The sequence below is a fragment of the Ammospiza caudacuta genome, chromosome 1 (genome assembly GCF_027887145.1).
Source record: "Ammospiza caudacuta isolate bAmmCau1 chromosome 1, bAmmCau1.pri, whole genome shotgun sequence".
In the NCBI taxonomy this organism is placed as follows: Eukaryota; Metazoa; Chordata; class Aves; order Passeriformes; family Passerellidae; genus Ammospiza; species Ammospiza caudacuta.
The window spans coordinates 25488526-25516146 of NC_080593.1; the positions used below are offsets into that span (position 1 = coordinate 25488526).

The following is a 27621-nucleotide window of genomic DNA, read 5'->3' on the forward strand; positions in this document are numbered from 1 at the left end:
TCTCTGTTCACATAACCAGTCCCCTTGGCATTCCTCCTCGTGTAACACCAGGTTGCCTCAGGTTGCTGTGACTGCTCATTGCAGTGTGTGCCACTGACAGTGGCAGAGAAGAGCTTGCACAGGAGCGGGCTGAAACATCCCAGGACCCACTGGCAATTCTGCCTTGGAAATTCTGGATATTGGAGAGTTTCCATGCAGAATGGAAGGGAAGCAGCTCTGTTCTTGTTGGAAAGTGGAATGTGTGTGAGGGATGGAAACAAGAGTAATCTTATTTTTGTTTCCATCGGGGAAATAAAAAATGAAGTGGCAATCCCAAAAGAATTCCTTCTCTGGAATAGAAAAGAAAGGAGAATGTGAGGATGCTGCTTGTAAACAAGGGTATGTTCAAGTAAGAAGAGGTGCAAGCAGCTATAATGTATGTTTTGAGAAATGTAAAAGACAGATCCTAATAGCTCTTTTTGTATCACACTAATTCAACATAGGGCTGAGCTGCCAGCTCATCCAGTCTGTGAGCCAAGACTGCTAATGGCTTGAAAGCGCAGTGATTGCTCTCTGTAGTTAACAGTGCTCAGTAGACATCATAGAATGCCTCTCCAGACATAGACTGTAATGTAACAGAGCACCAGATTTCATGCCACACCAGCCTGCTGCTTAGTAAAATCACACTTCCATAGCAGAGAGTATGTTGTGTCCCCTTCAGCCAGATGCAGACACTCTCCCTTGTGATGTGGGTGATGCACAGCTGCTACTAAATCAGCTCAGCCCTGCTCCCAGGTCTACTCTCTAGAAGTGGAGGTTGCTAAGTGAAAAGCCCTAGCTTGTAAGATGTAGCAGTTTAAAAGAGAGAAAATAGTGTAATTCTGCCTTCATAAGTAAATGCAGTAGATTTCAGCAAGTCAAAGTGCTTTGAGTAGAACAAAAATCCTTTTAAAGCAAAGTACAGCCTGCTGTTCAGTATGAACCTATTTACCATAGTCCTGTGTGAAGCTCTGACAAGACTTCTGAATTCCTGCTTTTCCTCTGAACCTTAATGCTGTAACTTTTTTACTACTAAGGTTAAAAAAAGGCTCTTGGAAGAATTTATTTGGCTGTTACCCACGCTAGCTGTTTGGCTGTCCATCAGCAACAAGCAGTGAGAGCACATGACCACATGTTCTTTCAGAGGAGAATGGAGTTTGTCCCCTCCTTCTGAGCTCATGATGTTCTGCATTCTGGGCTTTCACTTTGGATCCATTTTCCAGCTTCTTGTGGCTGTACTACAAATTCAGTGGGAATCCTGAGACCTTGCTTGTAGTGTCCCAGTTTGCTTGGCATATTCTCAGGTATTGAAAGGGCTGTGCTGTGTGCCAGGAAGGCTGCTTGCAGATCTTTGCCTGGAGTGATTGGTTTGTAATGGAAATGATGTCTGGTCCAGGCCCTGGGGAATGTCTGCAACCAGTGGATAGTATTGAGTGGCAGTTAGTGGAATTAATGTCACTGGGTGCAGGTAGATGTGCACTGCAGGCAGTGTTTGTGTGAACAGGTGCACTCAGGCCTGCATGTGTGATAGTGTCAGATACTGAGAGGAAGATGTAGAACTGTCATCACAATGGGTAAATAGGATCAAACCACCTCAGCTGTTTTCTCTGATAGGTGCCCAGACCATGCATCTAACTTGTTTTGACTACTGCATATATTCCCTGTTATCTGTATAAACAAGGTTATCCTGCTTCAATTTAATTTATTTTTCCGTTTCACTTTCTGTGATAGAGGGGACACTTCTGCTGGATCCCCTGCCATGCCATCACGCTTGTTAGATCTTTCCCTTTTCTGTTCTAGGCTGAGCTCAGGCTTTAGAGGAGAGCAGATTAGTCTCAAAGCTGCTAATGCCCCAGTCTCAGTGATCACAGCTTGTCCATTGTTGCTGCTGCAGGAATGACAGGCTCACACAGCCTGGCAGAAATCCTGCAAGCAGTCTGGTTACTCATTGCTGAAGTGTTCCCCAGAGGAAGATGATGGATATTAAAAAAAAAAAAAAATAAAAGCTGTGAAGTCACAGATTTTGGCTTGTTACAGGAGAGAGGCTCTATTGAAGCTTTGAGGAATGCAGGAGATCGTCATAAGTTCCCATGAGAGGGACCAGATTCTGGTACAGAACTAGGGCATGCTCATATTTCTTAGAGTTGTTGGTACTTCTGGTAATTCACAGACTTAATCTGTTGGTCCCATTATCACCAAGTATATTTGAGATATGCTTTGATCAGCAAGCATATGTGATGCCTTATATAAAAGTGAATATAATTCAGCCAGGTTTACACAGGTTTATGACATCTGCTTTTCAGGAAAGAAAATTTATAAACTGGAGAATTTGAACATTTTTAAGTAATTGTAGTCCTGGAACCACAGATCTCAGTCTTACTTTGCAAGATGAAAACTGACTGGCAACTTGCTCACCAAGTGTAATATCTACAAAGGAAAAAACAGGCTCCTCCAGCTGAAAAGGTGGAAGCAGCAAAGTGTTTGGTATTGAAGTTGGAGAAATATAAAGCAGAAAAAAATTCAATAGTGAGACAAATTTACCTAAAGACTGTGTGGGATCTTCTATCACTGGTTGTTGCTTGTCCAGGATAATGTGTGTGGCAAACAGGCAGATAATAGGTCAAACAATAACTCATTCATAAAGCTGTACAGCCCTTTTGTTACACAGGAAGAAAAGCTGCATGGTCACAGTAGTCACTTCTGCCATGGGACCTACAGACCAGTAGTGCTGCTATCCTCAGGACCATTGTCCATTATCTCCAGCACAACAGCCAGAGCACTGTTATCTTTTCTCTGATGCCATTCACTGTATTAGGAGAAGAAATGGGGTGGACTTTGTAATAGCACTGAATTGTGGAACCATTTCTGTCTTACTCATCCCAAGTTTCTATGGGATTTTTTTTACTGCTTAATCTCTAGTACCATTTTGCTATTTGTCACTTGGGAAAATATTAGGTTTGAGCAGCATTCCAGCTTCCCCCTGAGCCATGACAGCGACTGTAAGAATAAGCAGATGTTAGATCGATAGCTGTTCTAGAAACTGCTGGCTGAACGATTTCAGTTGGACAGGAGAGCCACATTTTGTATCTGTTTTTGTGGTCTTGGGGATCATTTCTGGGTACACAGAGGTGTGTTACCCTTTGATTCTGGTGCTGCTCTTAGTTACCAGGCTACACTGAACAATTCATTGGAGCCCAGTTGTTGCTCAGAGAGCAACTTACCTGTCTCCACATTGCTTTGTACATCCCACTTTGCTTTTTTTGATGCCTGTGTTGCTTGTGCTATACAGAGAGGATGGAAAAATTACAGAGCCTGAGCAGATATCCATCTCTGAATAGATGGATCATTTCACAGAGCTTTCTTATATGATGTATTCAGACATTACTCATTTTTCATAAGACAGTGTTGCAGGATTGAATGGAGATTCTCCTTGGAATAGAGTATGCTTGGCTCTTTCAGGATAAGTGTTTTGGTTTGTTAAATATTTTGTAAGCATTTTGATGTGTTCTCTTGCTGATGTTCATCTTATAAATGCACAGACATGCACAACTTCAGTGGAGATTTGAATGCCTGTGAAGAAAAGGGCTGAGGTAAAGGCATTTGCTGAGAGGTCCTATGCTGTAGCACAGTGTGAAACACAAATTTGTCTCTATTAATATAAAACTCCTTTGTAATAACTGTATGCATCTCCCTTATGGATACTCTGAACTTTTGCTACCCTAGTATGCTAGAGAGGACACTAACTAATATAATTGAGGCACCATGAAATGTGCCCATGGAGAGGTACATTCTGCTACTCAGCATACCTTAGGTATTTGTAAATCTCGTCTTTGCAGCACTGACAGCCATGAATTTTGGGTTTGTGTCGTGCGAGGAAGAGCACAAGGACAATCCTTGTACAGTGCCTCAGGGGCAGGCAGTGCAGGGTAAGGTTTTGTGGGCTGAGCAGCTCTCTGGAGAGACCTCCTATCCTGGCTCAGGTAGGGTCCATCTGCACTTTGCATGCCAACCCAGCATAAGGCAGCAGAAACAGCTCTGTGCTGGGAGGAGGTGCTGCTGTGGCTGGGTAGTTTTCAGGGCTCACACCAGCCTGCACTGGTGTGTGTGCCTGTGTTACCAACAGGGAGTCCTGTGCTCACCTGGCATGGGGCATGCTGCCAGGAGCTCCATTTGGGGACCAAAGTGTGATTTATCTCTGTGGCCCATTTTGCCCTGTATGCTTCACTGCTCCTATGTGTTCCTGGGAACGTGTAGGATGTTCCCAGCTATTTTCACTATCCTACGGTAGTAGGTTTGCACAGTAGCATCTCATTTATTGTGAATTGTGTGTGTGTGTGTGTGTCCAGTGGAGTCCCATGTGTGCAGCACTTCCTGCTGTACATTGGGGAACATGAGAATCCCATTAGACTGGGTGTAAGGTTTCCTGCCTTCCATCTGCTCAGTGAATTGCACCAGGCTCAGCTGTCTTGGATGTGTAAAGGTTAATGGTTGCCCTTCTTTCTGCAAGAATTTTATCTGTGCTCTTTTGCTTTCTAACTTGTGTATTTTGCTGTGCATAAGTTTAGGTACCTGATTGTTTTGTGGGCTCACATAAAGACAAAGCTATTAATCTTCTAGTGGCTTCTTTCAGAAGATGGCTATTTCAAAATGGTGCTTTATCTGCTAAAATAATGTAATCCGGATTATTTTGTGCTATTTCTCTCATAGCCCATTGGACTGTGCTGTGGATTTGTTTGGCTACAGCTACTCATTCTGTAATTATTGTTCTTATTTGGATTAGGCTACAATGTAATATTTGGTTTAAATGGCTCCTACCTGATTTTTGTTGTTGTTCCTTTGATATCACAGGTTTTGAGATAAGTTTTATGCACTGAAATTGATTCACTTCCTTCAGTGTACAAAGCGTACTTGCAGTAAAGCAGGGTTAGCCCTTCTTTGGAAGAAGCTCTAAATATTTAATGAAAGTTCCTGTGAGAATGAGCTTGAGCATTGCATTAGGTAGCAAAGAAAACAAAAAACAAAAGGAAACTGGATTACTCAAAGAGATTTTTTAGCAGTAAAATGCTGGAGAAGTTAGATCACTCTGGAATCCTGATTATCTCATAATCACTAGTTTTTTAATTCTGCATAAAATATGTTAAATGAACAATCCTAGAAATAGAACAGCTGTCTTCAATGCTGGAGCACTTTTCTCTAAGGAGCAGTATGGCCTTTGGCTTTGGCTCGTGGCATGATTTTTTTGTCCACTACATCAGTTCATCTTGCAGTCTGATGTTCCCAGTTGTATTCCAGGGAATATTGTAGCAGCTGTCACATCAGGTTGGATGTCCTCACTGATAGAGAGTTGAGAGCATGTCTTCTTCTGTCTCGTTCTGTTTTGAAGTTTGCTGACAGTATAAGTCTGCATTTGTGCATGTTTTCATCAGATGTGATCCTGTTCCTTCCATCTACCATGGCCGCTTTGAGCCATTTTGTTGTAAAAAGAAATACACTAGGGTATATTTTCTTTCTCTGTGTTGATGTTCACTCCCAGATTGTATTGGCCTGGTGCAGGAAGAAACAGATATGATTCCAGTCCTTTTTCTCTGCAGCATATTGTTTACTCATTTTTGTATAAATAATAGGTATTCTGATTTATTTTGCAGCATCTAAACACACACAGAGCAGTCTTGTGTTAATCTCACATTGCTTCTTTTCTGACTGTCAAACACAAACATTTCATGCTTTTCAGATACACAATCAAAAGGAAAGAGATAGCTCTGGAGAATGTGGGCACCATATGAGTCAAAGAATGTAATTATTTTGGATTTTGTATTTAATATTGCTCTCTGAAAGTAAAAAAAAAAAGTTATCGCTACTCCAGTGTATTCTTACTACATAATATTTAAAATCAGAAAGATACTTTTTGTTCTATGGTCTCTCATCAGCACATCTACACACCATCAAAGTGTTTGAGCTGTGTCCTTTTTCTCCTGAAAAATCATACTTGGCAACTCAGCTTTAGTTTTCAAATAGCTTCTTAGTTAGAACAGTAATATAACACATTAACAAGCTGAAGAAAGGGTATCAGAATGCCCTTCTCCCTTTTAAGTGTCTACTTTGCTGTTTAATTAGATAGATAAAGAAGGCAAAGGGTAGATTCTGGTCTCAATTTCACTTGTACAGGAATGTAGGATTATTGTAGTAGATGACCTTTAATAGTCCATACAGCATATTTCCTATCTTCTCTTTAGCTGCAGAAAACATCTCTCACAGACATTAGCAAAACCCTGTTTCTAAAAGATCTGCTAAAACCACTGCCAGCAGAACCACATTTCCTCGGGCTCAGCTACTTTATCATTAAGTAAATGCATTTGACAGGTTCTGTGCAGTGATGCTGTTTCATCACTGCCACTCAGCTTTGCATTACCAGCATTTCATTGTGTTCCCACATTCAGAAATGACAGGCATCCTTCTTCACTTGTTCCAGGACAAGTGGGCCTGTGATGTATTGCCTCAGGAGCAGCAGCTGTAACCGTTATTTGTAGTGGATTATTTCCTTTATGGTGCTTTTCTGTAAGATCAATTTATATGTACAAAATGCTTTCTAAATGGCTGCTTTAGTGGCATACTTATTTCATAAATGGGCTGAGCCAAAGGGAAGTACAGAACAATGTGAAGACTACAGGAAAGACTGAAGGAAAATAACTGCTTCATGGCAAACTTTGCTTGCATGGTGTTTTATTCAGACAAAGAAGGATCGTAACCCTAGGGACTGTTGTGCAGTTTTTCACAGTGCAGAGTCAAGAGAAGTTTTCTACTTGGTGACTGGAGATAAATGGGATGCCCTCTGGGACACTGTGTTGCCACTCTGTTTTGGTGGCTTTGGGCTTGGTATGGGGTGTGCACCATTACATGGTAGGACAGAAATTAATAACACCCAGCTGTTACATTTTTTCCCATTTAATTTACCACAACTCCATTGTCAGGATGGCTTGGCACACGTTTCATTTTACAGTTTCCAGCAGACTTAGAGGCCAAATCGTGCCTTAAGCCTTCCTGAGCTGAATAGTGATGGCTTCTGTGAACAGTGACAGTGTCAGCATCCTCCCCTTGCCAGGGGGAACCCTGGCTGTCTCTGCTGGCTTTGGCCTGGGAACTCTGCTGAACTCTCACACTTCCCCACATCAGGCTGTTTACAGGGTAGCAGTGGGTGGCTGTTGGGCTGTTTGCACATCACAGCTTGCCCTGCACAGGTTAGGATGCAAGGCTGAGGGAGGGCAGATTTCTTACATTGTTTTCCCTCCATTTCTCCCTGCAAAAGAAGAATTACAATCCTTCTCCTTTACATTCAATGAATATTTAGCCCTAGAGCCTCTCCCTGCCAGTTTGGTTATTTTTTTTGCTGGATTTTTTTAGCCCATAAACAGAAGCAGACACCTTAGGGACTGATATTTGGCAGCTGCTTTCAAGTGTCTGTATATCTGACCTAGAAAGCAGGGAGTGTTTTTCGGTGCGTGCCAGTTACAAAGTCTGAATGGTCCATATTAATTAGAATCATCTGCAATCCTTTTAGCATGTGAGCCTCTGGCATCATTAAGGATTTTCATGCTTTCCTTCCTAAAGGATTGATAGAGTTCAGTCCTCCAGATCTTTGATTATTTTTCTCATTAGCAAGCATCTCCATGCTATAAATCAAAGGAGAAGGAAAGATTGCCATTCCCAGGGTGCTTCGTAAAATGCCTTGGAAACCTGAGCCCCAGCTGCATCCAGAAGAAAATAATATTAATGTATAAAGCCCCACTTAACCATTTAGGTTAGCAGCCCATTTATACTTAGTTCTCTTTAGTTATTTACAGGCATATCATAATATATTTAGTCAGACAATCAGATGATTCTAGGGACTAAAATACTAATCCTCTTAAAACAAAGTAACTTACTTGCAAAGACCAGCTCAGCTTAAACAGATCTCTTGCACTGAATTTCATCTTAATTTAATTAAATTGTGTAAGATCACCTCCCATTTTAAACTCTTTAATATAGTTAAACTGGTACAGTTTGTGCATATTAATGTTTTCTCCTTCTCTAGCCTATTAAAAAGACCTTAGGAAATTTCCATTCGCAATTTCATGTTTTATCTGATAAAATAAAATTATTAAATGAGTAACTATTCCAGTAATGCAATTTTTAGGATATCCCTTCAAATATGTAAAGTGGAAATTGCTGCCACTGGGGAGATATTGCTATTTTTTTGTTTTGTTTTGGTTTTTTTTGTTGTGTTTTTCCCCAAGGAGTTTTGAAACAGTCTAAGTATGCCATATAAAATTTTCCATAAGCAGAACCTATGAAAATAAATGGTTTGCCATTTAAAAATGATTTTGATTCATAAATTTCAGATGTACTTATTTACTTTAATAGTTCAAACTCAGAAAATAATTTCTGAGCTTGTCTCTTGAAAGTCAGATCATTGGGTCAAGGGAACTTTTGACATTTTGACTGGTTATGTGAAAAATTTTTGATAACTCTCATACAGTGAGTTCTTGTTTCAGCCCTTACTGTAGCAAAATCTCATCTCTTTTGTAACAATTTTGCTTTTTCTTCCACAAAATAAATTGTATAAAGGAAGGAAAACACCAGCTCTTCTTCCAGCTAGTAGTTACTGGATTTTAGTACCAAAACAAAATGGAAAATTTGCTGAAATCTTTCACCTTCTTCTTCAGCTGAATAATACCAGACTAAAAGTTGTAGGTTCCAACCTTCATGTTACCTCTTTGAGTCCTCTGAAAGGTTATGGATTGCCTTTCCTAGATTTGACTATTAAATATGATTTTGTCTTTTGTGCAATTGTATTCAAAGTCCCTTGAAGTTTATTAGAAAGCTTTCCTTGTATGCATATCCATGGAGTCTGGATCAAAGACTCCTAATGCGAGTACTGAAGTTCCTTTCAAGCATTTGCATGAGCTGATAGCGCATAAAATTTCTGCCAAGTTCTTTCTTTATATTTGTGATCATTTGAGTTCTGTTTTGCTGCAAAGACTTACTCTTGGTATAAAAACCAAGACAAAAATAGTGTTTCAAAAAAGAATTTTCAAGGTTTGCTAAGGGAATAAAGCAACTTGTGCCTTGTCCCTGAACCTAGTTTTTTTTTACTGCACTTTCAAAATGACCATTTTGGTATCTGGCACTCAGAGTAAATCTGTGTCAGTTCTGTTTGACCTTCTGTCCTCACAGATCCAGCTGCCCACAGCGACCTTCCTGGTAAACCAGCATAAATTTGCAGACTAAGATTTCTTTAGCTATAGAATATAAAGTGTGAGTATGATATTGCCAGGAGATCTGTAATGCAGACCTGAACCAAAGGAAAGACTTCAAATATAGCAGATAAATTCAGCAGATAGGATGAATTAAATTTCTGATTTAATTAGTAGAATTCTGTGAAATAGGAATCAATTGGTCCTGCAGTACATCCTTATCATTGCAGGCTTGCCAGAATTGTTCACCCTGATTTAAAAATCAAATGGTTTTTGAAAACTATTAAATCCATTCTGCAGCATAGCCTTGATTCAAGAAGAATTTTGAAATACACGTGTTTTAAATATTATTTGTCCATGATATTTTCATAACTATACCTTAAAAAAAATAAAGTGTTTTAAACTCATGGCATTCTGAAAAGGGCTCTTATGGTTGCCAGGCAGCTAAAAGATAGTGCTGTGCTCTCAGGGAGGTCAGAGTTGCTCTTTTTATTGATGAAGACTGGAAGTCAGAGGTGTCAGCCTGCTTGGAAGTGTAAATGCAAACCCAAGCAAAACCTTCGGGCTGTGCTCCAGCAGTGGTGCCAAGCTCCTTGTTCTCTGCATGCATTAAGGCATTTTATTTTATGATTAGCAGTAGCAGCCCAGCTCTGAACACAGGAGTGCTCAGAGAAGTCAGAGCAGACTTTGCTGTAGGAGCACAAGTGAGAGGCACAAATCCTGCCCCACTGCTGATTGCCATCTTGCTTATAGTGTGCTTCAGAAAACAAGCAGCACAAGGAAGGTATTTTCTTTTTGCCAATCCTTTCAAAGTGGAACAGATCTGCAAAACAGAGCACAAATGGCAGCAGAATAGTGGCTTAGATGCAAACCATCCTTTGAGGCAAGTGGTACTTTTCCATCTCTGACTAGTAGCTTTGAATCTCCTGGATTTTTGTATAGTTTGTTGTGGAGACACACTTCAAATGTACAAAAATATCAGCAAGTGAAAATCACAGCGGAGAAAATTAAAATTATAAAAATGTAGAGTGAAATTAATAAAAACAAATAGCTTATCTGTACACACATATATTTAAACATCTGCAATAATTTCTCATCAACGGTTTCTTAGTTCAGATTTTTCTATTTAATCAGAAGCAAGTTAGTAGCTTTGGAGAAAGTGACACAAGAAACTAGGTAGAACTCTTTAAAGTAGCTAAATAATTATGCAGCCTTAAATTAATTCTGGCAGTATTCAGACATTGAAAAAAAAATTGGTCTAGATACATGATAGATTACACATTGGAGCTACAAATACTACTGGATTGCAAATTGCTGACAATATTTGGTATCATATTGAAAAAAATAATTCATGCACATTTTAGCATTTTATTCTGTTGGTGATTTTCAAAGAGGTCTCTTATCTCACAGATGTTGTGACCAGTATTTTTCAAGGTTGTATGACTTGGGTGTAACATGTTTTCCGATGTGCCATCAGTATGAAGGTGCAGAGTTCCTAATGTAAGCAATTCTGAATCTTTTGGAAATTGTAATCCAGGGTTAAAATTGTAATTTTAAACATCAAAGTCAGAAGCCAGAATTGTGTTCTCTGCAGGTTTGGGCTTGTTGTTTAGCTCATTTTTCCTAATTCGCTTCTTTTGCTAGTTGCATTTGAAGTTAGAAGAAAAGAAAGCATGAAGCAGACTGAAGCCTGCAGGCTGCAAGTAGCAGCTGATTGCTTCCTTATCTATTTCTCAGCATATCAAAGGGAGAGTGAACAGTAAAGATACAAACCAGCTCTAATACCTATTCACAACTGGAGTCTAAGTTGGGTGTTTGGAGCTGCTGCACGGAGCAATCTCCTGCCTTTGTGTTTGTGTGGAAAGAGCCCACGGTAATGTTTCACTGGTGGAGCCCTTCATTTAGGTGCCTGAAGATTGTATAAACGCCTCCTGCAGCATAAAGATTCCCTCCTACAACAGATAGGGAGAATGAGGCTAGTCACAGTCACATCCTTTTAGAAATACTACTCCAGTAAGCAAAGGTGCCTTGAGACTTCCTACAGGATAGGTGAGTCCATATGCTCCGGGGGAGTCCCACCTTCATTTCTGGTCTCTTTGCTTCAGTTTGGTAACAGTCTATGCTCTGCTTAGTGGATTGGCCTTTGATCCCTGGAAAACTGTGGCACAGCCTAATCTGTGGAGTCATGGCACAGTCTGCCACAGAATTGTAGGGTTAGGAGGACATTGCTGTTTCCCATACAAAGGGTCATTCTAGGACACTGCTGTCGCTGCAAGGGGAGATGCTTGGTTTGGGGCCTGTCAGCTCTAATGGTGTTTCATCAGGGACACACATGGGTATCTCAGTTCAGGAGATACCTCGGGTCTCAGTACACTGTCAGTGCAGTTTTCTCCTGGTCTGGAGAGCACAACAGCTCTTGGTGACAGGAGATGCCAGAATATGGTGTTTGCTTTCCTCCAGTTCTGCTTGAAGGTGTGATTTGCAATGCTGGAAAGAGGATTCTGCCCTGCAAGAAGCCCCTGGGAAAGCAGACTTTGCTGCTTTTCCTGTGAGGAGCCTTTTTTTCAGAAACATGGATTTTCAGGCCTGGCTGCTCTTGACCTGGGAAAGGGGAGTTGGGGGAGAAAAGAAATCATGCAGAACAGATGTTCTGCAGCATCAGCAACAGATGAGGCAGGATTTGATTTTGGCTGCAGGGAAGCAGAATCACAACTAAGCTGTCAGTATGTTGCACATGAACAGTGTTGGATTGGGGCACGTACCCAGAGCCAAGTTCTGTTGCGATATGGTGGTGATTACAGATAATAAATATCACTTTTTGATGGCAGATTACTAAGGATATGTATTGGAACTGATGCTGTACGTGTTTCATACACTACTGCTAAGGCCAGACCCAAAGCTGCTTAAATCAGCTGAAGAGTTCTCATGGATTCCAGACAGTTTTGGATTCTTGGAGGTGGAACATTAATGCATTCTGATGTTGGGAATTTTCCAAAAGGTTTCAAGTGTTTTATTTTATTTGTAGTTTATTTTAGTCTTTTCCACATTTTTAATCTACATAATTGACATTATGCAATCAGAATAAAATCTTCTGGAGGTAAGGTTACACAGAGCATTGTAACATATGGCAGTGCCTGTTTTTCCATGGTAATAATAACAATGCTACAGAAAAGGGAATGCTTCTGTTCAAATTCCTCCCACCTTAGATTTTGTAACAGCTCTCTGTCCTTTTAGAACTGTGCTCTGAAAATCTTCCTAATGCTTTGGACTTGGACTTGAGTTCAGAAGAAATAACAACATTCAGTTGTTGTTAACTTCAGTAAACATATGTCATCTGGGCCTCTTCCTCTTGTTGGTTTCTTTCTTCAGGTTATTAAAAGATGATGTGTCAAAATTATCTGCTGCTTCTTGAGTAGTTAGTGCTAAAACAGCACCAGCATTAGTACTGTCCTAAATTTGAGAAAAAATAGGTTATTGAGATGCTTATCTGAAGGAAGAGAGTGAAAGCAGATCAGTTGAAAGAGAGGTAATAACACTTGTACCTTGTCTTCTTAGTGCAACATCTAAGAGCCCTCATTCCCTTTGTGCTGCTTTAGAACAATCTGTTATTTAGTGATACAGCTTTTTATCCTTCAGACACAACAGTCAGCTGTTGTGCACTGAACATGTCCAAGGGGGATGGACCATGACACAGGGCTACTGTTTGCCACTATGTGGGAGACTGACACAGCACCCAGCTCTGAAACAATGTTGGGTAGTTCTGATTAAAATAGTGTCCGTCTGTCTGGCTGGGGGAAACGGACTGATCTGGCTTAGCCCTGACTGTGCTGCTCTGTGAGTTTCCAGGATCCTTGCCATGCCTGTGTCACTCCCTTCATCCCTGGGAGGAGTCTGCAGGACTGGAGACTGCTAGGGAGCACTGCTTTTACCTGCTCGGTCTAATGCTCCTCTCTTTTCCCCATAAAAATGTTCAACTAAAATGTTTTTCATCTCTTCTACATGGACCTGTGCCAAAATCCTTTGAATCCATTTAGGGGAACCTCGAGCAATTTGTGCTCTCTGAAATGTCCAGAGTGGGAGCACCTCAGCCTGCCTGCTGACTCCTAGGCCATGCACTTGTCCTCAGGGTCTGTGACTTAACCTTCTCTGCCTCTGTCTCTGGGTGAATGGAAGTCAAGCCATTGCAGTCTTCTTTTATGAAGTAAGAAAGAAAAAAGAAGAGCACCTAGTCCTTTTCCTCATGAAGAATGGTCTGGAGGAGGAACTCATGAACTAGTTGAAAAAAGCTGCTTTTCTGCTGAGGTCCAGTGGCATTTCAAAATCCCCACTGAGGAGAGGCCACAGGAGAACAAGCGTAACTATGGTGCTCATCCATATGATCAGGGAATGTCGTACGCAATGGCTGTTCATCACAAACAGATTAGCTTTAATTTTCCAGTCAGGATGACAGCACAGGCTATTCAACATCATTTTTGGGTTGCTAAACCTCAAAGAATCTGTTTCTTTCTTTTTTGATGTTATTGCCATGGAAACTGGCTAAATTGCAGGTCCAGATTACATCTTTACTGTTCACTCACTTTCATTTTGATCTGATGACATTCTTCAGGTGCCAGGAAGAGACAAAGAACAAATCAGTAGTGTTCCTTGAAACAGAGTCACTCCCTGTGCTCTGCAGCCTTTACTACCTGAGTGTAGCCACTTGTGTTCTGTTCCCAGGGCGAGAGACTTGAAACCTGAAGATTTGTTACCTGCAGCCTCATTTTGTGTGATAGCATTGCTCAGCCAAGCTGGAGAGAAGCAGACTGCTTCCTCATCTCTTCCTCACACCTGTGCAGGTGGTAACACAGGGATGCACCAGGGAGCACAAATCTGGGAAATGTTTTGCAGATGCATTAAAACTGTTGAAAACAGATGTAATTAGGAGTCAAGGAGAATTACTATTAAAAGTAGGTATCAGTGTCCAGAGTGGTGAAGGCTGTGTATGAGAATCCAGATAATAAATACTTAAATAATGTCTCTATACATGTCAGCCTGTGATGGCCCGAACCACAAGTGCTGCCCCCATAGTTTTGGGATTTGAGTGCTGTCTTGAGTGTTGGAGATCTCTATTTTTTTTTTATTTTGGGGCATTTTTATCAAAGTACCAGGTAAAGGTGGCCTGGCCTGGATTCTTGGAGGTGGAACATAGGGACTGTACTTCCACAGACCTGTTGCAAGCTCTTGCTTTAATCGAATTATAATGGTGTTCTTTCCAATGAAATAGCCTTTATTGCCCTACAAATCCTGTAGGTTTGAAAGTGAATGTTGGAGGGAGGAAACTTAAATCAGTTATGTGTGTTTTCTTTTATGAGTTTGGAAAACCTGGACATGAATGTATGAGTAGCCCCTAGGAAGCAGTAAAATTAGAAACTGGCACTTATGTAGCAAGTCCTAATATATGCAGCTGACCTTGGTGACATTACAAGAGCAATCTTCACACAGATAGAATTTTTAATGGAGTATCTATAATGCATTAGTCATTGATGCCTTTGCCTTGCATCAGGCATTCAGATCTTAGGTCCATTTTCCACTGTACTTACTGCAGTCAAGTTACAAGGGAAAAATCTGTTATTTCTTGCTGTATTATTTTATTGCTGACCTTTTATAATACCGTTTAGTTTTGGAGAAGCTTTTCTTTACCAGTATAAATTCTTTTATCCTGATAAATATTACTATGGATCATAAGTTGAGGGAAATGAGTGCCCTTATGTGGCATGAGAAAGTAGCTTTGCATTACAGGATTTCATTCTTTTTGTATGCACAGGGTGTTGAGATTGATTCTTTTTCATTCTGAAATGACAAGAGTGCAGCACATGCCCCTGTCTGTCTGTCAAGAGAGCGAGTTAATATTGGTAATAGAATGGGTGAGTTTACTGAGGAAAAGAGGTAGAATAATTATTTGGCTTTAATAGATCTATTTCTGAACTAATTCAGTAACTTCTTGGTTTATATGAGTGATTCATTGGCAGAGATTGCTATTGTTGCAGAAAGACTTGTGTATATTGACCACAGCTGATTCTATAGCTAGTTTTGGCTGAACCTGGTAATATTGTCATCTCTATATCCTCAAAATTTGTTTTCAGAAGAAATTTGGGGGGATTTAATTTTGACAACTATTATTTTCCAGCATGTCTTCATGAAGACTTGCTTGCTTAGGGAAGGAGCACTTTTCTTTACTCTACCCTCTGCTAGTGAGAGCAGTGCATAATCTAGTATCCATACTACAGCAAAAGGTGCTGAGGAGCCACTTGAGTGTTCCTGATTCTGTCATGGATTCTGGCAGTTTTCTTGCATATAAGATGTGGCTTCCTGAGTGTGGAAAAATAAAGTGAAATTAATAGACAGGGAAGGAGAAGGCATTTTTGAAAATGTTGGCCCCGATATGTCAGTTTCTGCATTTCTAAACTGAAGGATTCTGAATATTTCACAAGACTCTTTAAAGGCTCTGTGAGTGTTTGCAAGGTGTTTTAGAGCTGGTTGCATGGGAAACTGCACTGCAGTGCAAGGAGCAACATCTTCACTTCAGACCACACCTCTGGAACGTTTGTACATTTGGTGATAGCCTCATCTGAGAGATTGTCATAGATCTGATTTTCTCAGATGTATTATTAGCCTCTTCCCCAGGAATTTTATTGGGAGGAAAAGAAAAAGGATTTGTTTGTTTGTCCCAGGTGCCCTCAGAGTGTGTCAGAGCTGGTGTCAGTGTGCCATTTGCTGTCATGTGCACTCTGTGATGCTCCTGCCCAGAGCATGTGTACAGGATGGATTGCTGTCTGTCTCAGGAGTGTGTGAAGGGATAGACTCTTCAGTGGAGTTCATGGCAAGTGCTCAGTCTACCTTATCATAAAAACATAAATAAATAGTGCCTGCAGATTTTATAATTTATTGTGAATCCATCAACCTAAGTTAAAGAGTTACAATTTTTCAGGAAAAGCAAAAAAAACCCCAACCCCATGTTTAGTTAATCAATATGTGACAGAAAATCCAGGTTTTTTCCTCTGTTTATCAATAATATGTGGTTTTATTAAATTGCCTGCCCTGTCTCAGTTTGACATACAAACCTTGTTTGACATATGGTGGCTGTTGCTTGCACCTGGAGGTTGAATGTACTATGTAGAGCATGTAACGAAGGAGATGGGGTTTTGTTCATCCTTTCAGTTAATTCTGTGTGTTCTTTTCTTCCCTCCCCTTCGTGCTGCACGGCTGATTACCACCCTAGGACCTTGCAATGGGACACAGACCCCTCAGTGCTGCAACTCCAGTCTGACTCTGAACTTGGGTATATGTCAGCTCTTTTTGTTATCCTTTCTTTGCAAGAATTATGTTGGAAATGCTTCCTAGCTGAGCTGGTTGTATGTGAATTTCATTTGCTTTTTTGAGTCAAAAAGACCACAATTTAAGTTTCATTTTTTAAGTTTCATAAATAAGAAGCTTCAGCAAAGTCATATTTGTGGGAAACAACCCAGCTATTTAAACAACCTTATGAAAAGACAAATTGCTATTTCTGTTGCCTGAAACACAATACAAATAACTATTTCATTTCAGATGAAATGTTATTATTGTGGCATATATGTGCATGTATAGTTACATTGATCTTGTTTGTACCTGTTGATTCAGACTGTTCTCTGAATCATTTGCAAGATACTTTTCCTCCTCCTTTCTGCTGGTTATAGTTAGGCTGTTTCCATATGCAGTAACAATGTCCCCTTTTCCCTTAGGAGCTGTTTGTGTGTTTAAAATTGTACAATTAAGTATGATCATAGTCCCAGAGTAAGTGCCATCTTGGTTGAGTTCAGGCCTATGAAGTCTTTTGAAATTTTTAATAGAGCTAAAATTAATATTTTATAGTTTGGGACTGCTTTACCCCAACAAGTGAAAAAATTAGTTTATTTAAATTATGTAGAAATGCTTGCCTGCAGAGGTATTTAGGATAACCTGTTCCCCTAAAAGGGTGGGTAGCAGCATGAGTCATAGGTAAAACAAAATCACTGCTGTGAAAAATTTGTTTCACCAGTGTTATTCTACAGGGTTGTCTGTTTTGAGTCTCCAGGCAACTCTCTCGTGCTTTTGCTACTTTATTCACCATTCTGTCAGAAAAACAACAGCTTCCCTTTAGCTGATTGACAGTGCTCCCTGCTGCAGTTAGGTGTGTTAGGTCTATTCACCAGGGAAGATCCACAAGGAAAGTATCCAGAGAGTTTTCTAAACAGAAGTGTTTCTCCATATCTAGAACTCCTAGGAATGTTTGTAGTTTACACATGAGTGTGACTTCAAATAGGTCACACATCTACAACTTTACCTGGGCTGTACCAAAAAGGTAGAGTTTTTTGAGCTATTTTAACCTACAGAAACTTTATAGAAATCCCAGCTGCTTTTTTTACAGAAGTTTGAATTAAAAGATGAGGACTCCTAGGAGCAAGGTTTCTCAAACAGCTGTGCAAAGCAAGTTCCTTTATCTGACTCACAAAAAGATTACTCTGTATGTAGAGACTTCAATCAATTACCAGCAACCAGTGCAGAGGCAGAAAAGAAGCATGCCAAAGAGCAAATCCACAGGCATACATTGTAATGGATGTCCTGTCCCTTTTGAAAGAAAACTGTCTTCAAACCCAAGGCAGAGTTAAACTTTCCTCTAATGTCCTGAGACTAGAGCAAAAAAACCCCAACAAAACCAATGCAAAAGAAATCCTGCAGTCAGCAATTAAATGATGTGTGTCTCAAAACACTTCTAGCAGATACATGTTTCTTAAGATACCTATGGACAGAAGAATCAGTTTTCATGTATGGATTTTAGTCTCTATCCTCCTACTGACTTCCCATTAGCAGTTTGGAAAGGAATCCTTCAAAGCTTATGGGCTCTCTAAGATGAATATTTATTGAATTTATGAGAATTATGAGCACCTCAGATGAAAAATGGGGATGGGAAAACAATAAACCTTTTAGTGTTGCCCTAAAAAGAATGAAAGGCTTGAACATTACAGCACATATTTGGTAAAGTCCAGGTATTGAAAGGAAGCTCCAGTTGTCCCCGAGTGCTTGGGACCAAAGGCTAGGCCAACTTTTAGTAACATGAGAACAATTAGAGGTGGCAATTAGACACAGGCAATCAGCGATCAACAGATCACATTCCTTCAGATGAGGAAGGACCTCTGAGTCTTCACCAGTAATTACAGGATATGGGTGGCACAAGGCATTTGTAGAGGCACCAGCAGTTGGTGTGTTGGAAGTGTTTCAGATGAGGAATTCCATGCATTGTCTCAGCACAGTGCTGTGGGAAGTAGCTCACTTCTGGGACACAGTGGGCAGAGCTTCAATTCACCCAACCAGCAGTTAAATCCAGCTCTCCTTTAGGGTCATGTTCCCCATCCGCAGGCAGTCCAGGAGATACAGAGTGACCTCATGTGAAACTGTTTTAGAATTAGGTGAGGTTCTAATTAGGTCCAGATTAGACACATAATTAATTAGGGGTTATACTTAACCAAGACCACTTTCAAGAGTCTCTTTCAATGCAAAGAACCTCAGTAAATGGAAAGAGGAGCCTGGGGCAGCAGGGGACTGATGCACAGGGAAATCAAACTGACCAAGAAGGCAACAGAGATTGCACACCTGGTGCTGAGGGAGGGAAAAGCACATGAGAGTTTGCTGGGGTGAGATATTTATTAAAGATTGAATTCACACAGACCGTAAGTTAAAGCAGCTACAAAATGTAAAACTACTAAAATTTTTGCCAGCTGGAGAAACTTTTCTGCCCCTAGTAATGAGGTAGAAGTTTTTCTGTAGAGTTTTTAGACAATTGTAGATTTTATTCAGATTGGCAAAGTCAGAGATGGTTGTAAGGAGGGAGACTTGTTAATTTTTCTTCTTTGAAAAGAGGAAAGATTCAGAGCCACAACTGTTTCTGCTCTAGTGGTTTGTTACACAATACAGCTGATTTGTACCTATTACCTACTGAATCTAATTGCAGTCAGCTTAATAACAACCCAGGAAGTAAAACAGATTGGAAAAAAAAAAAAATTATTGATGCAGCTGAAAATTCAGTAGGTGTTATCCAGTGATGACAGTTTCCTTTTTAGACTCCCATTTCCTTTCAGACATGAATCTTAATTGAATACCTAAACCACTGTAAATTAATTAGGTCAAAACCCCTATGACTTCTTCTGATAACCTGGAAAATGAAGAGGATATGGATAATGTGTAAGAATTTTCTGTTTTTCCAAATTTATCTCTTCAATAATGTGGCAAGTTGAGAAACATTGTGTCCTGGAATTTATTTCCCTATAAGTGCACAAGTGTGCTCGCACTTGTTGATTCAGGCAGCTGGCCTTATTTAATTAATTTTCTTATTTTGTTTGCATTATTTCTCTGCTAAAAGTTGGCCTTTTTTCCAGTAAAACACTTCCAAGTAACCTTTTTATATTCTTCATTCCCTGCAAACAGTCAGCTAATGTTCAGGAAATAAACTGATTTTTTCCCCTGCTGCTGAGTGAACTGTGCACAGCTAAAAGTGTTCATGGCCATACTCAAGTGCATCTCTTCTTTCTCCCTTGCCCACTTACAGTTTGATTCACTGATTTATTTCCTATGGTTTATTTAAAGCAAGGGAAGTAGACAAAATAGAAGGCAATAGTTGCTCTGCTGCAGTTATGTTTTAGCTCTTCTCCAGCCCTTGCATTAGGACTACACTTTAATTATAAACCTACTTCAAGGCCACTATTAATGGTTCCTGTGAAAAGGCAGAATCTCCTTCTTTATGGAAATGACACACCTTGCCAGTTAAAGACTCTGTTACTGCTCCCAGCTGAACATTTGGCAGTTTAATTCATTCTGGTTTAAACCCTCTGTACCCTTTCCACAGCTGTGTGTCCCAGGCTGAGGATGAGCTCCTTTGAGCAGACAGAATATCATAGTAATGATGGTGTGAAAGAAAATTTTGTTGCATGTTAAGAGGGACACAAGCAGGCCATTTCTCTCTCCCATTTGCACTCCCTCTCAGCAGCATGATCTAGAGGTTCAACAATTGGACTTTACTATGGCAAATGGTTCCCAGGTTAATTTTCTTCACTGCAGTGAGGTACTTCTCATGCATTGTTGTGTTTCACCTTTACAAACACTGAAGTATTTTTATCCTGTCCATAGCAGCAAGCATTTGTTCTTGGTGCTGATTTACATTTACCATGACTGACTTTTTGATGTTGTGTGTTTCACCTCAGACGCAGACTGCACAAACTAGGGGTGTCCAAGATTACCCAGGTTGATTTCTTACCCCGGGAGGTGGTATCGTACTCCAAGGAGACACAGACACCTCTGGCCACACATCAGTCTGAAGGTAAGATTTATGGTTTTTTAAAAAAACATTTTAATAGAAAATTTGCATCCAAGTTAAAGAATGTAATAAAAATAATAGTAAGTCATAACATAGCTGCTTATCATGTGTTTTCTGCAAGGCAGCTATTGTTTATGTGATTAATGTCTGTTCTGATGTGAATAATTATAAAAATCACTTTAAATAGAGGTGGAACCAAACTACTTCTGACTTACAATGGGTTGTGCTTAGATAGCAGTTTAATCGGAACATTTTTGAAAATAAATCGTTATGAATATAATTAAAATTGTTCTTTATTTCTTTTTTTTATGTTTTCTCAAGGAAGTTATAAATTCTGTGCTTTGTAAAGAGGCAGTGTTGGAATGTTGCCCTCAGTTGTTTGATCAGGGTAATTGTGTCCCCCTGCTGTAGGTGAAGCTTAGGGAGAAGATGCAGTTTAGCTTCATACACTGAAAAAGGAGGTTTGCATACTTTGATGTGGACAGTCTTTCTTTCTTTCTCTCTGCTGACATCATGCTGGCATCTGTACTCATGGAGCTGTTTGTTGGCTTTTTGGCTCTCTTGTTGATGAATAAATACACAGAGTGGCAGAGGTTTGCTGATCTGCCATTGTTGTACTGCAGAATGCTGATTGCAGGTCAGTGGAACCATTTAAACTGATTGCAAAACAGCACATTAGCCTGATGTTTCCTGTGCACTAGAACAAAGCAGATAGAAGAGGAAAAACTCATAGCAGTCTTGACATAATTTTTGCTGTTTATAATGAAGGATCAAGAAAAGTTCAACAACTGAGTAATTTTCTGCAGAAGATAATGTAGAACTTTACCAGGCCTTATTCAGAGAAGAAAAATACTCAAGTAGGTTCAGAAGGTGGTGGTGGTGGTGGTAAATCTGTCTAAATGTAAGGTACTGTCAGGGAAAATAGAGTGATAAATGTAGCCAGTTGTTGCTGGGGTTTTTTATAACTGGGTAACCAGGTCTGCCTTAGGAAGCAGAAATAGAAACTGCTGAGCTGGCTGCTCAGATTGTGCTTTTCTGGAGAACAACCTTGGTTCTCTGTGGTCAGAAATAGTGCCTTCAAACACAGACAGCTCTTTTGCTGGGATGATACTCCTTGAGCAGTGTGTCCAGAGAGCTTTGCCTGCTCATAGGGAGAAGCAGTCTCAGAAGCCTCCCTGGGTCAGTCCAGCTCATCTCTGCTTGTTTCTCTGTGGGCTGCTGAAGCCTCGAGAAAATGGGTTTTGCCCCTGAGTCTTTGTCTTCTTTGCTGAGGACCAGTTGATGCTCTACCCTGGAGCATTATCATGAGTTCATTGTTAGATCAGATGGAGAGGGTGTCCTTCCTCTCTGGCACGTGGCCTTTATCCAATGCAAGAACCCATGGATATGGGGAATTTAAGACATGGCTTTGTGTTTGCCTCCCTTAGACCTATGACTCTAGCACTCATATGAGCTGACCTGCCTTTGACTATTACAGAAAAAAGAAAAATAAGCTCTCTACTCCATCTGGAAGTAGGCTGGAATGAAAAGGACAGGCTCACTTAAGGAAGCATCTTCTTTCAGTAAAATCTTGATTTTTTCCCAATGAGCTCTTCAACTATTACAAAATCTTTTTCTTGCTAGACAAAAGGACTATCTCCAACCCCGCAAGGAAAAAACTCCAAACAGCAGTGTGATGCCATGGAGCCTGGCAGTCATGGCAATGAGCAGGGAGGCAGTGTGGTTTGAATTGGTCCTCCCAGCACAGAGGAAGGTCACTTGTTCGTTCATTTGTGTGAAAGAAGATAAGTGCAAACATAAAACATCATGCACTTTTAGCTGCCTGAGCCAAAACTGTGATGGAAGGGGTCAAGTATGTGGGTTTGGTGACTGGATTTGTTATATTTCCTATTCTCTGTCATCACAGCCAAGGAAAACATCAACAGCAGTGGTGTTTTACATATTAAAATACAAAGGAAATATCACCCAAAGGAAATATCACCCAATATCTTACTTCAGATGTGTGAGGGAGAGAAAGTGTAACTTACATTTCCTTTCCAATCTGCTACTGGGGAATTCTCTGCATGTATCTTGGATATGATTATGGCTGTGCATCAGCAAAGGAGATTCAGGAAAGTTTGGCTATTCTGTTGAGAGACTATTTAACTGGAAATTCTCTAGGGGGTAAATAAGCACCGTGATTTTGGCCTCCCAATGCTGAGCCCTTCATACTGTCAGTCTAAACATGAACAGAAGAGAGAGATTCCTCAGGAGAGCAGCTTAGAGAAGAAGTCTCTACACTGTTTCTATGCATTCATGTGATAAAATATAGCCATTATCTTTTCAAGATAAATTGTTCAGCCATTACTATGGCTATGGGCTCAGTTATTTAGCATCTGAAGCCTTAGAGTTTGAGAATAGAAAACAAGAAACTTGGATGAGTCTGGCTTCAGTGTTTGGAATTCACTTTTCACTGACTGCCTTAAATATTGGAAATGTCAAAATGCAGAATTTTAGGATGAGATTGTCCCACACTTGGCTTCTTGTTTGGAAGACAACTAATGAAGGGTATAGCTGATTGAAAAGATGGGTGAAATGAGAACTTTGACTCCATTCAAAGTTCTTGAGCCTTTTCAAAATATCCTCATCAGATTTTCTGCATTTGCTTCTCTATAGAGCAAGAAAGAAACTCTGAGGTACTTTAAACCTACTGCTGTTCTGGAGCTCTCTGTGTGTTTTTTGTGGTAATGGCTATTGCCCACCAAACCTAATAAAACTGGAAAGGGAAGGGTTCACTCTGGTAAGTCCAAGTGGTGCCAGAGAGCCAGATGCTATGTGCACTGAAGTCTCAGCTTGTCAGCTGCTAATTTTAGAAGAAATAGTGTGGCATTATTCATCATTGTATAAAAAACAGATTAACTCCTCTTTTCAGAGCAAGTAATTTGCCTTATTTCAGAGGAATAATGACATGTCATTTCTCCTACCAACTCTATTATTTAGGGAGATGTGTATATGTATCATTCAATCCTTTGATCAGAAGAATTTAATTCTTTTGCTTTATTTAGGTCACAGTCAGCTTCAGCCTTTTCTTTTCTTCCTTGCAAGATGACTTCAAAAACACACAGATCTTGGCTCTGGAGCCTGAGAAAAAATCATGCTCTTTATTTTCCCCTTCCTCCTGCTATAATTGAACTTGAATTTAGGTATTTGTAGGCATTGAGAGACATTTTACTAGCGCTGTTTTTCCATTCTGGAGTTGATTAAGACCTAGGCCATGCCAAATAATTTTTGAGAGTTCTCTGACACACTTCTTTCACTGTGCAGTGGCTCTCACATCACTTCAGGAGTGGCAGCCCCATGTAGCCTTCAGTGGTTGGACCCTCCAAAGCACTGCAGACCTGTTGTTTCTTAAAAGTGCACCTAGAAGAAAACAGAAAAGCCATGGCCTAGCCTCTGGTAAGGCCAGAATGGGTCCCTCACCCAGGATGGGTGCAGCAGTGGACTGAGTTCTGCGTGACTGCCTGCAGTCCACCTTTTCCAACAGGAAAACAGTGTGCACATTCAGGCTCTGCTAGATGCCTGCCTCATCTCCAGCTTACTGTTCTGCTCTTTAATGGGCCAGGAGGTAAAATCTCAGAGAAGGGAGGTACTCTTCTGATCTAGGTCCCCTCAGAAACTGAGGGCTGTAAGAAGGACAAATTCTGTGATCTTTCTGGCTTTGCTGTCCAGTGTCAGGAGAGTGGTTATTCCTCTTTTGCAAAGTAGAAACTGCTTCATCAATAAAATTAAATGTTCTCACATTCTGCCTTGATAGACTGTCACTGCAAATAGGTTAGTCAGAAATGCATTCCTGAAAGAGTAGGTTCTGTGTACAAGAGAAGATCTGGCTTTCTAAAACAATGGAAGTCATGTGCACTTCATCAGTTCATCACCTTCAGCAGATGGGGGGAAAACAAATGATCTGCCATACTCACCTCCTGAGCAGGGTAACCTCATCCTGCCTCACAAATGTAGCCCAATTCTGGCAAAGAACACAATGAGACCTGTGATCCATCTGTTTATCTAGCTTTTTAAACACTAAGGGTATTTTGACTATTAGAGAAAAAAAGAAACCTCTCTACTCCATCTGGAAGTAGGCTGGAATGAAGTGGCAAAATGGAGGTGGAGCTCCAGAGGCTGGGTTGGGTTCTGTGTGTGACTGACAGTGTAATTCTCTGAACTGAGGTTCCTGAAAGTTGCCCTTTGTAAAGCAGTGAGGGAGGAGAGGGGAATTCTCTCAGTCAGGCTCATGAGACACATGAGCCTGTCTGTGTGTGATACCAAATGTTAAGTGTCTTCTGTAGGGTGAACCAAAATTCTGCGGGTGCCACAGACTGCATTGACTAGTTCTTCACTGCCAGACTTGGTAAGAGAGCTCTTTATAGCCATATTGATTTAGGTTTGTCATTATGGAGTAAAATGGGTATGTCTTACAGAGTGCTACATTGGCATATGTGAGGCCTCTGGCCTACTTTGAGTTTTGGTAATTGGATTGGAGTTATCTGTGACTAGGACTGACAAGCTCCAATGCTGTGAAAGCAAGTCAGACCTCTGGAATTTTATCTTTTCCATGATAAAATCTGTAGATATTATGGATTTTATTTATACTTTAATTCTATTTATACTTTGATTGTCAAGGTCCAAGATTTCCAGGTTTAATCGGTGGGGAGATCTGTCTCTGTACATGCTTTAGGATGCTGTGCAGCAGCCCTCTAGCCCAGCAAACTCCACCCCAGTCCTTCTGTGCCTTGCTGTGCCTGACTGTAGCTCAGCTCTGGCTTTGTGGATGCATGCTGTGCTTTGGAAAAGCCAGTCCCAGAACTGAGATCATACTTGAGCTTTCCCATGGGCAATCTGGCTGGAGCTCGTGGATCAGAAGCTGGGGTTTAAGTTAAAGAGCTTACTTTGGATTTTCCCTTCCAGAAAATTGTAAGCTCAGCTCCAGTCTCAACAGGACAAGTCTGGACCCAAGAATAGCTTTGAATGCCTCATTTAATGGGAAATGCAGATGCACATTTGTGCATTACCATGCATGCAACATGTGTGTCAGGATCCATGATATTGTGTGATGGAAATTGGACATAACTAGGGGGAAAGCAAAGGCCTTCTGAGGTAAACAAAAGGAGATGCTGAAAAGCAAAACTAAGATGGAAATCACTATTAAAAAGAGAAGATGACCTAAGGATGAATCAGTGTTAAAGCAGAGAAACTTTTTTTAAAGAAACAGAGCCTTAGGATTTGTACTAATGGGCACTAATTTTGTAATAATGTTTTGTAACTTTGTAAAATACTATGCTCCATCCTAAGCAGTACCATGTATTGCTAAGTGTTACTAGTTATAAAGATATATAAAACTCCAGTTTGCCTTTTCTTCTCAGACTGCAGTCCATCAGAGTTGTACTGTGGATCTCAATAGCTGGCATAAGAACTCTGATTCAAGATGGCTTTTTTTGTAAATCAAAAAAGCTTAATTTTTTACTGTTGTACCAGACTGTACAAGATTGGAAGGGACTAGAATGAAACAGTGCAAAGATTTGAGGCATTGCATTATATAGCAGTCTTTCAATAATTCCTCTTTCTTCCTGTCACAAGTGCATCACCTTTTCTAAATAAAAAGCTTTTCAAGGTGGATTTTAATTTATTTTTTTTTAATTTAGTTTTGACATAAAAATCTTTCAAAGGCATTCAGGCAGCGCTCTCTGGTGGTGCAGCGGTGAAGCGCCGTGCCTGAGGAATGCCGGCAGGGAGGGATGCGGGAATGCCGGAGAGACCTGCGGGAAAACACCCGTCTGATCTTTTGCCTGAGGCAAGAATTATATTTGACAGAAGGTGCTTGAGTTGTATGTATGACTGAGATGTGTGAATGCAAGTGCTGGTGAAAGAAGTGTGAGAAGAGACCAAGGCATTATACAGAAATTGGGGTAAAAATTATATTATTTAGAAATGTTGAAAAGCTTAGGTATTCAGAGCAATAATACACTGGTGAAATCAGGTGCAAACCCTTGTTATTATCAGTCCCTTTCGAAGTACAATGAGTGAAGTACAATTTGTTAAGGTACATGTATTCCAGACCAGCCACAACAGGCAGCTACCAGGTGTGTTGGGTCTGTATTCCACTTCTCACCAGATACAGACATTGGATGTATACCTCTGAAGGCTTTCTTCACCACCTGGCTCATGGTAATTTTATGTGGTGCAGAATTAGAATAAGGACTAGGCTTTAGAAATTAGTTTCTTTGGTTTCTGTTGTGCAGAAAAATGTATTTGACACTTGTGAGGATTTCTTCTAGGAGGAAGAATGAAGAGGCCACAGTCTGGTCATGGATACTTTGGTGTTTGAGTGCAGAAAGGGACATCAAATGTCTGTTTTCGTAAAATATGTAGCAGACTTTGGCTCAAACAGGATTTCAACAAGGCAGTGCCAGTCCCTTTGTAAAAGGTGGCCTAACAGTATATTAATCAGCAGTCATTGCTTCAGTATTTGCTCCCTTCCCTGTTTCTCCTTCCAGGTTTTCTCTAAAGACTTCTGGAAAAGGGCTTTTCTCAAGATGATTCTCAGATAGTCTTATGCAGAGAGCCCTTTTAGTGCTAAACTGTTTTGAACAAGCAGATCTGACAATTTATTAAGCATCAGTAATTCTCAGGGAATTATCTACTAAGAACTGGTTTAGCAGAAAGATTGCCTCTAGTCACAGACAGTTGGAGGTCTGAAGAAGGAAAACTCTTTAGAGATCTTGGACTTTTTCTTGATCATTTCATTACACAGGGATCAAGTTACTTACCTCTTTGCAGCTGCTCCACAATCTTAACAAAATTTTGGGCAGCTCTCCTGAAAACCAGGCATACCCACACAGGAGTTCCCTGCTCCAAAGTGTCCCTGACCTTTTGCAGACTCTGGTTTCTTTTGCACAAGGTGCTCCCGCATTAAATGCCAGCCAAGAAAGCATATCTGGGAATTCTTTATGAGGGTGGGGAGAGAACAACAGACCCTGT

The 27621-nt window shown here is 40.4% G+C and overlaps 1 protein-coding gene across 4 annotated transcripts in view; it reads left to right on the forward strand.

Moving 5' to 3' along the window:
• Positions 1 to 27621, forward strand: part of DYNC1I1 (dynein cytoplasmic 1 intermediate chain 1) — a 186439-nt gene that overhangs the window by 24392 nt on the left and 134426 nt on the right. For all 4 annotated transcript variants that reach the window (XM_058825604.1, XM_058825619.1, XM_058825626.1 and 1 more), the window contains exons 5-6: positions 16507 to 16566; positions 20498 to 20613. In XM_058825604.1, coding sequence (XP_058681587.1) covers positions 16507 to 16566; positions 20498 to 20613 — 176 coding nt within the window. The remainder of the gene's footprint in view (positions 1 to 16506; positions 16567 to 20497; positions 20614 to 27621) is intronic.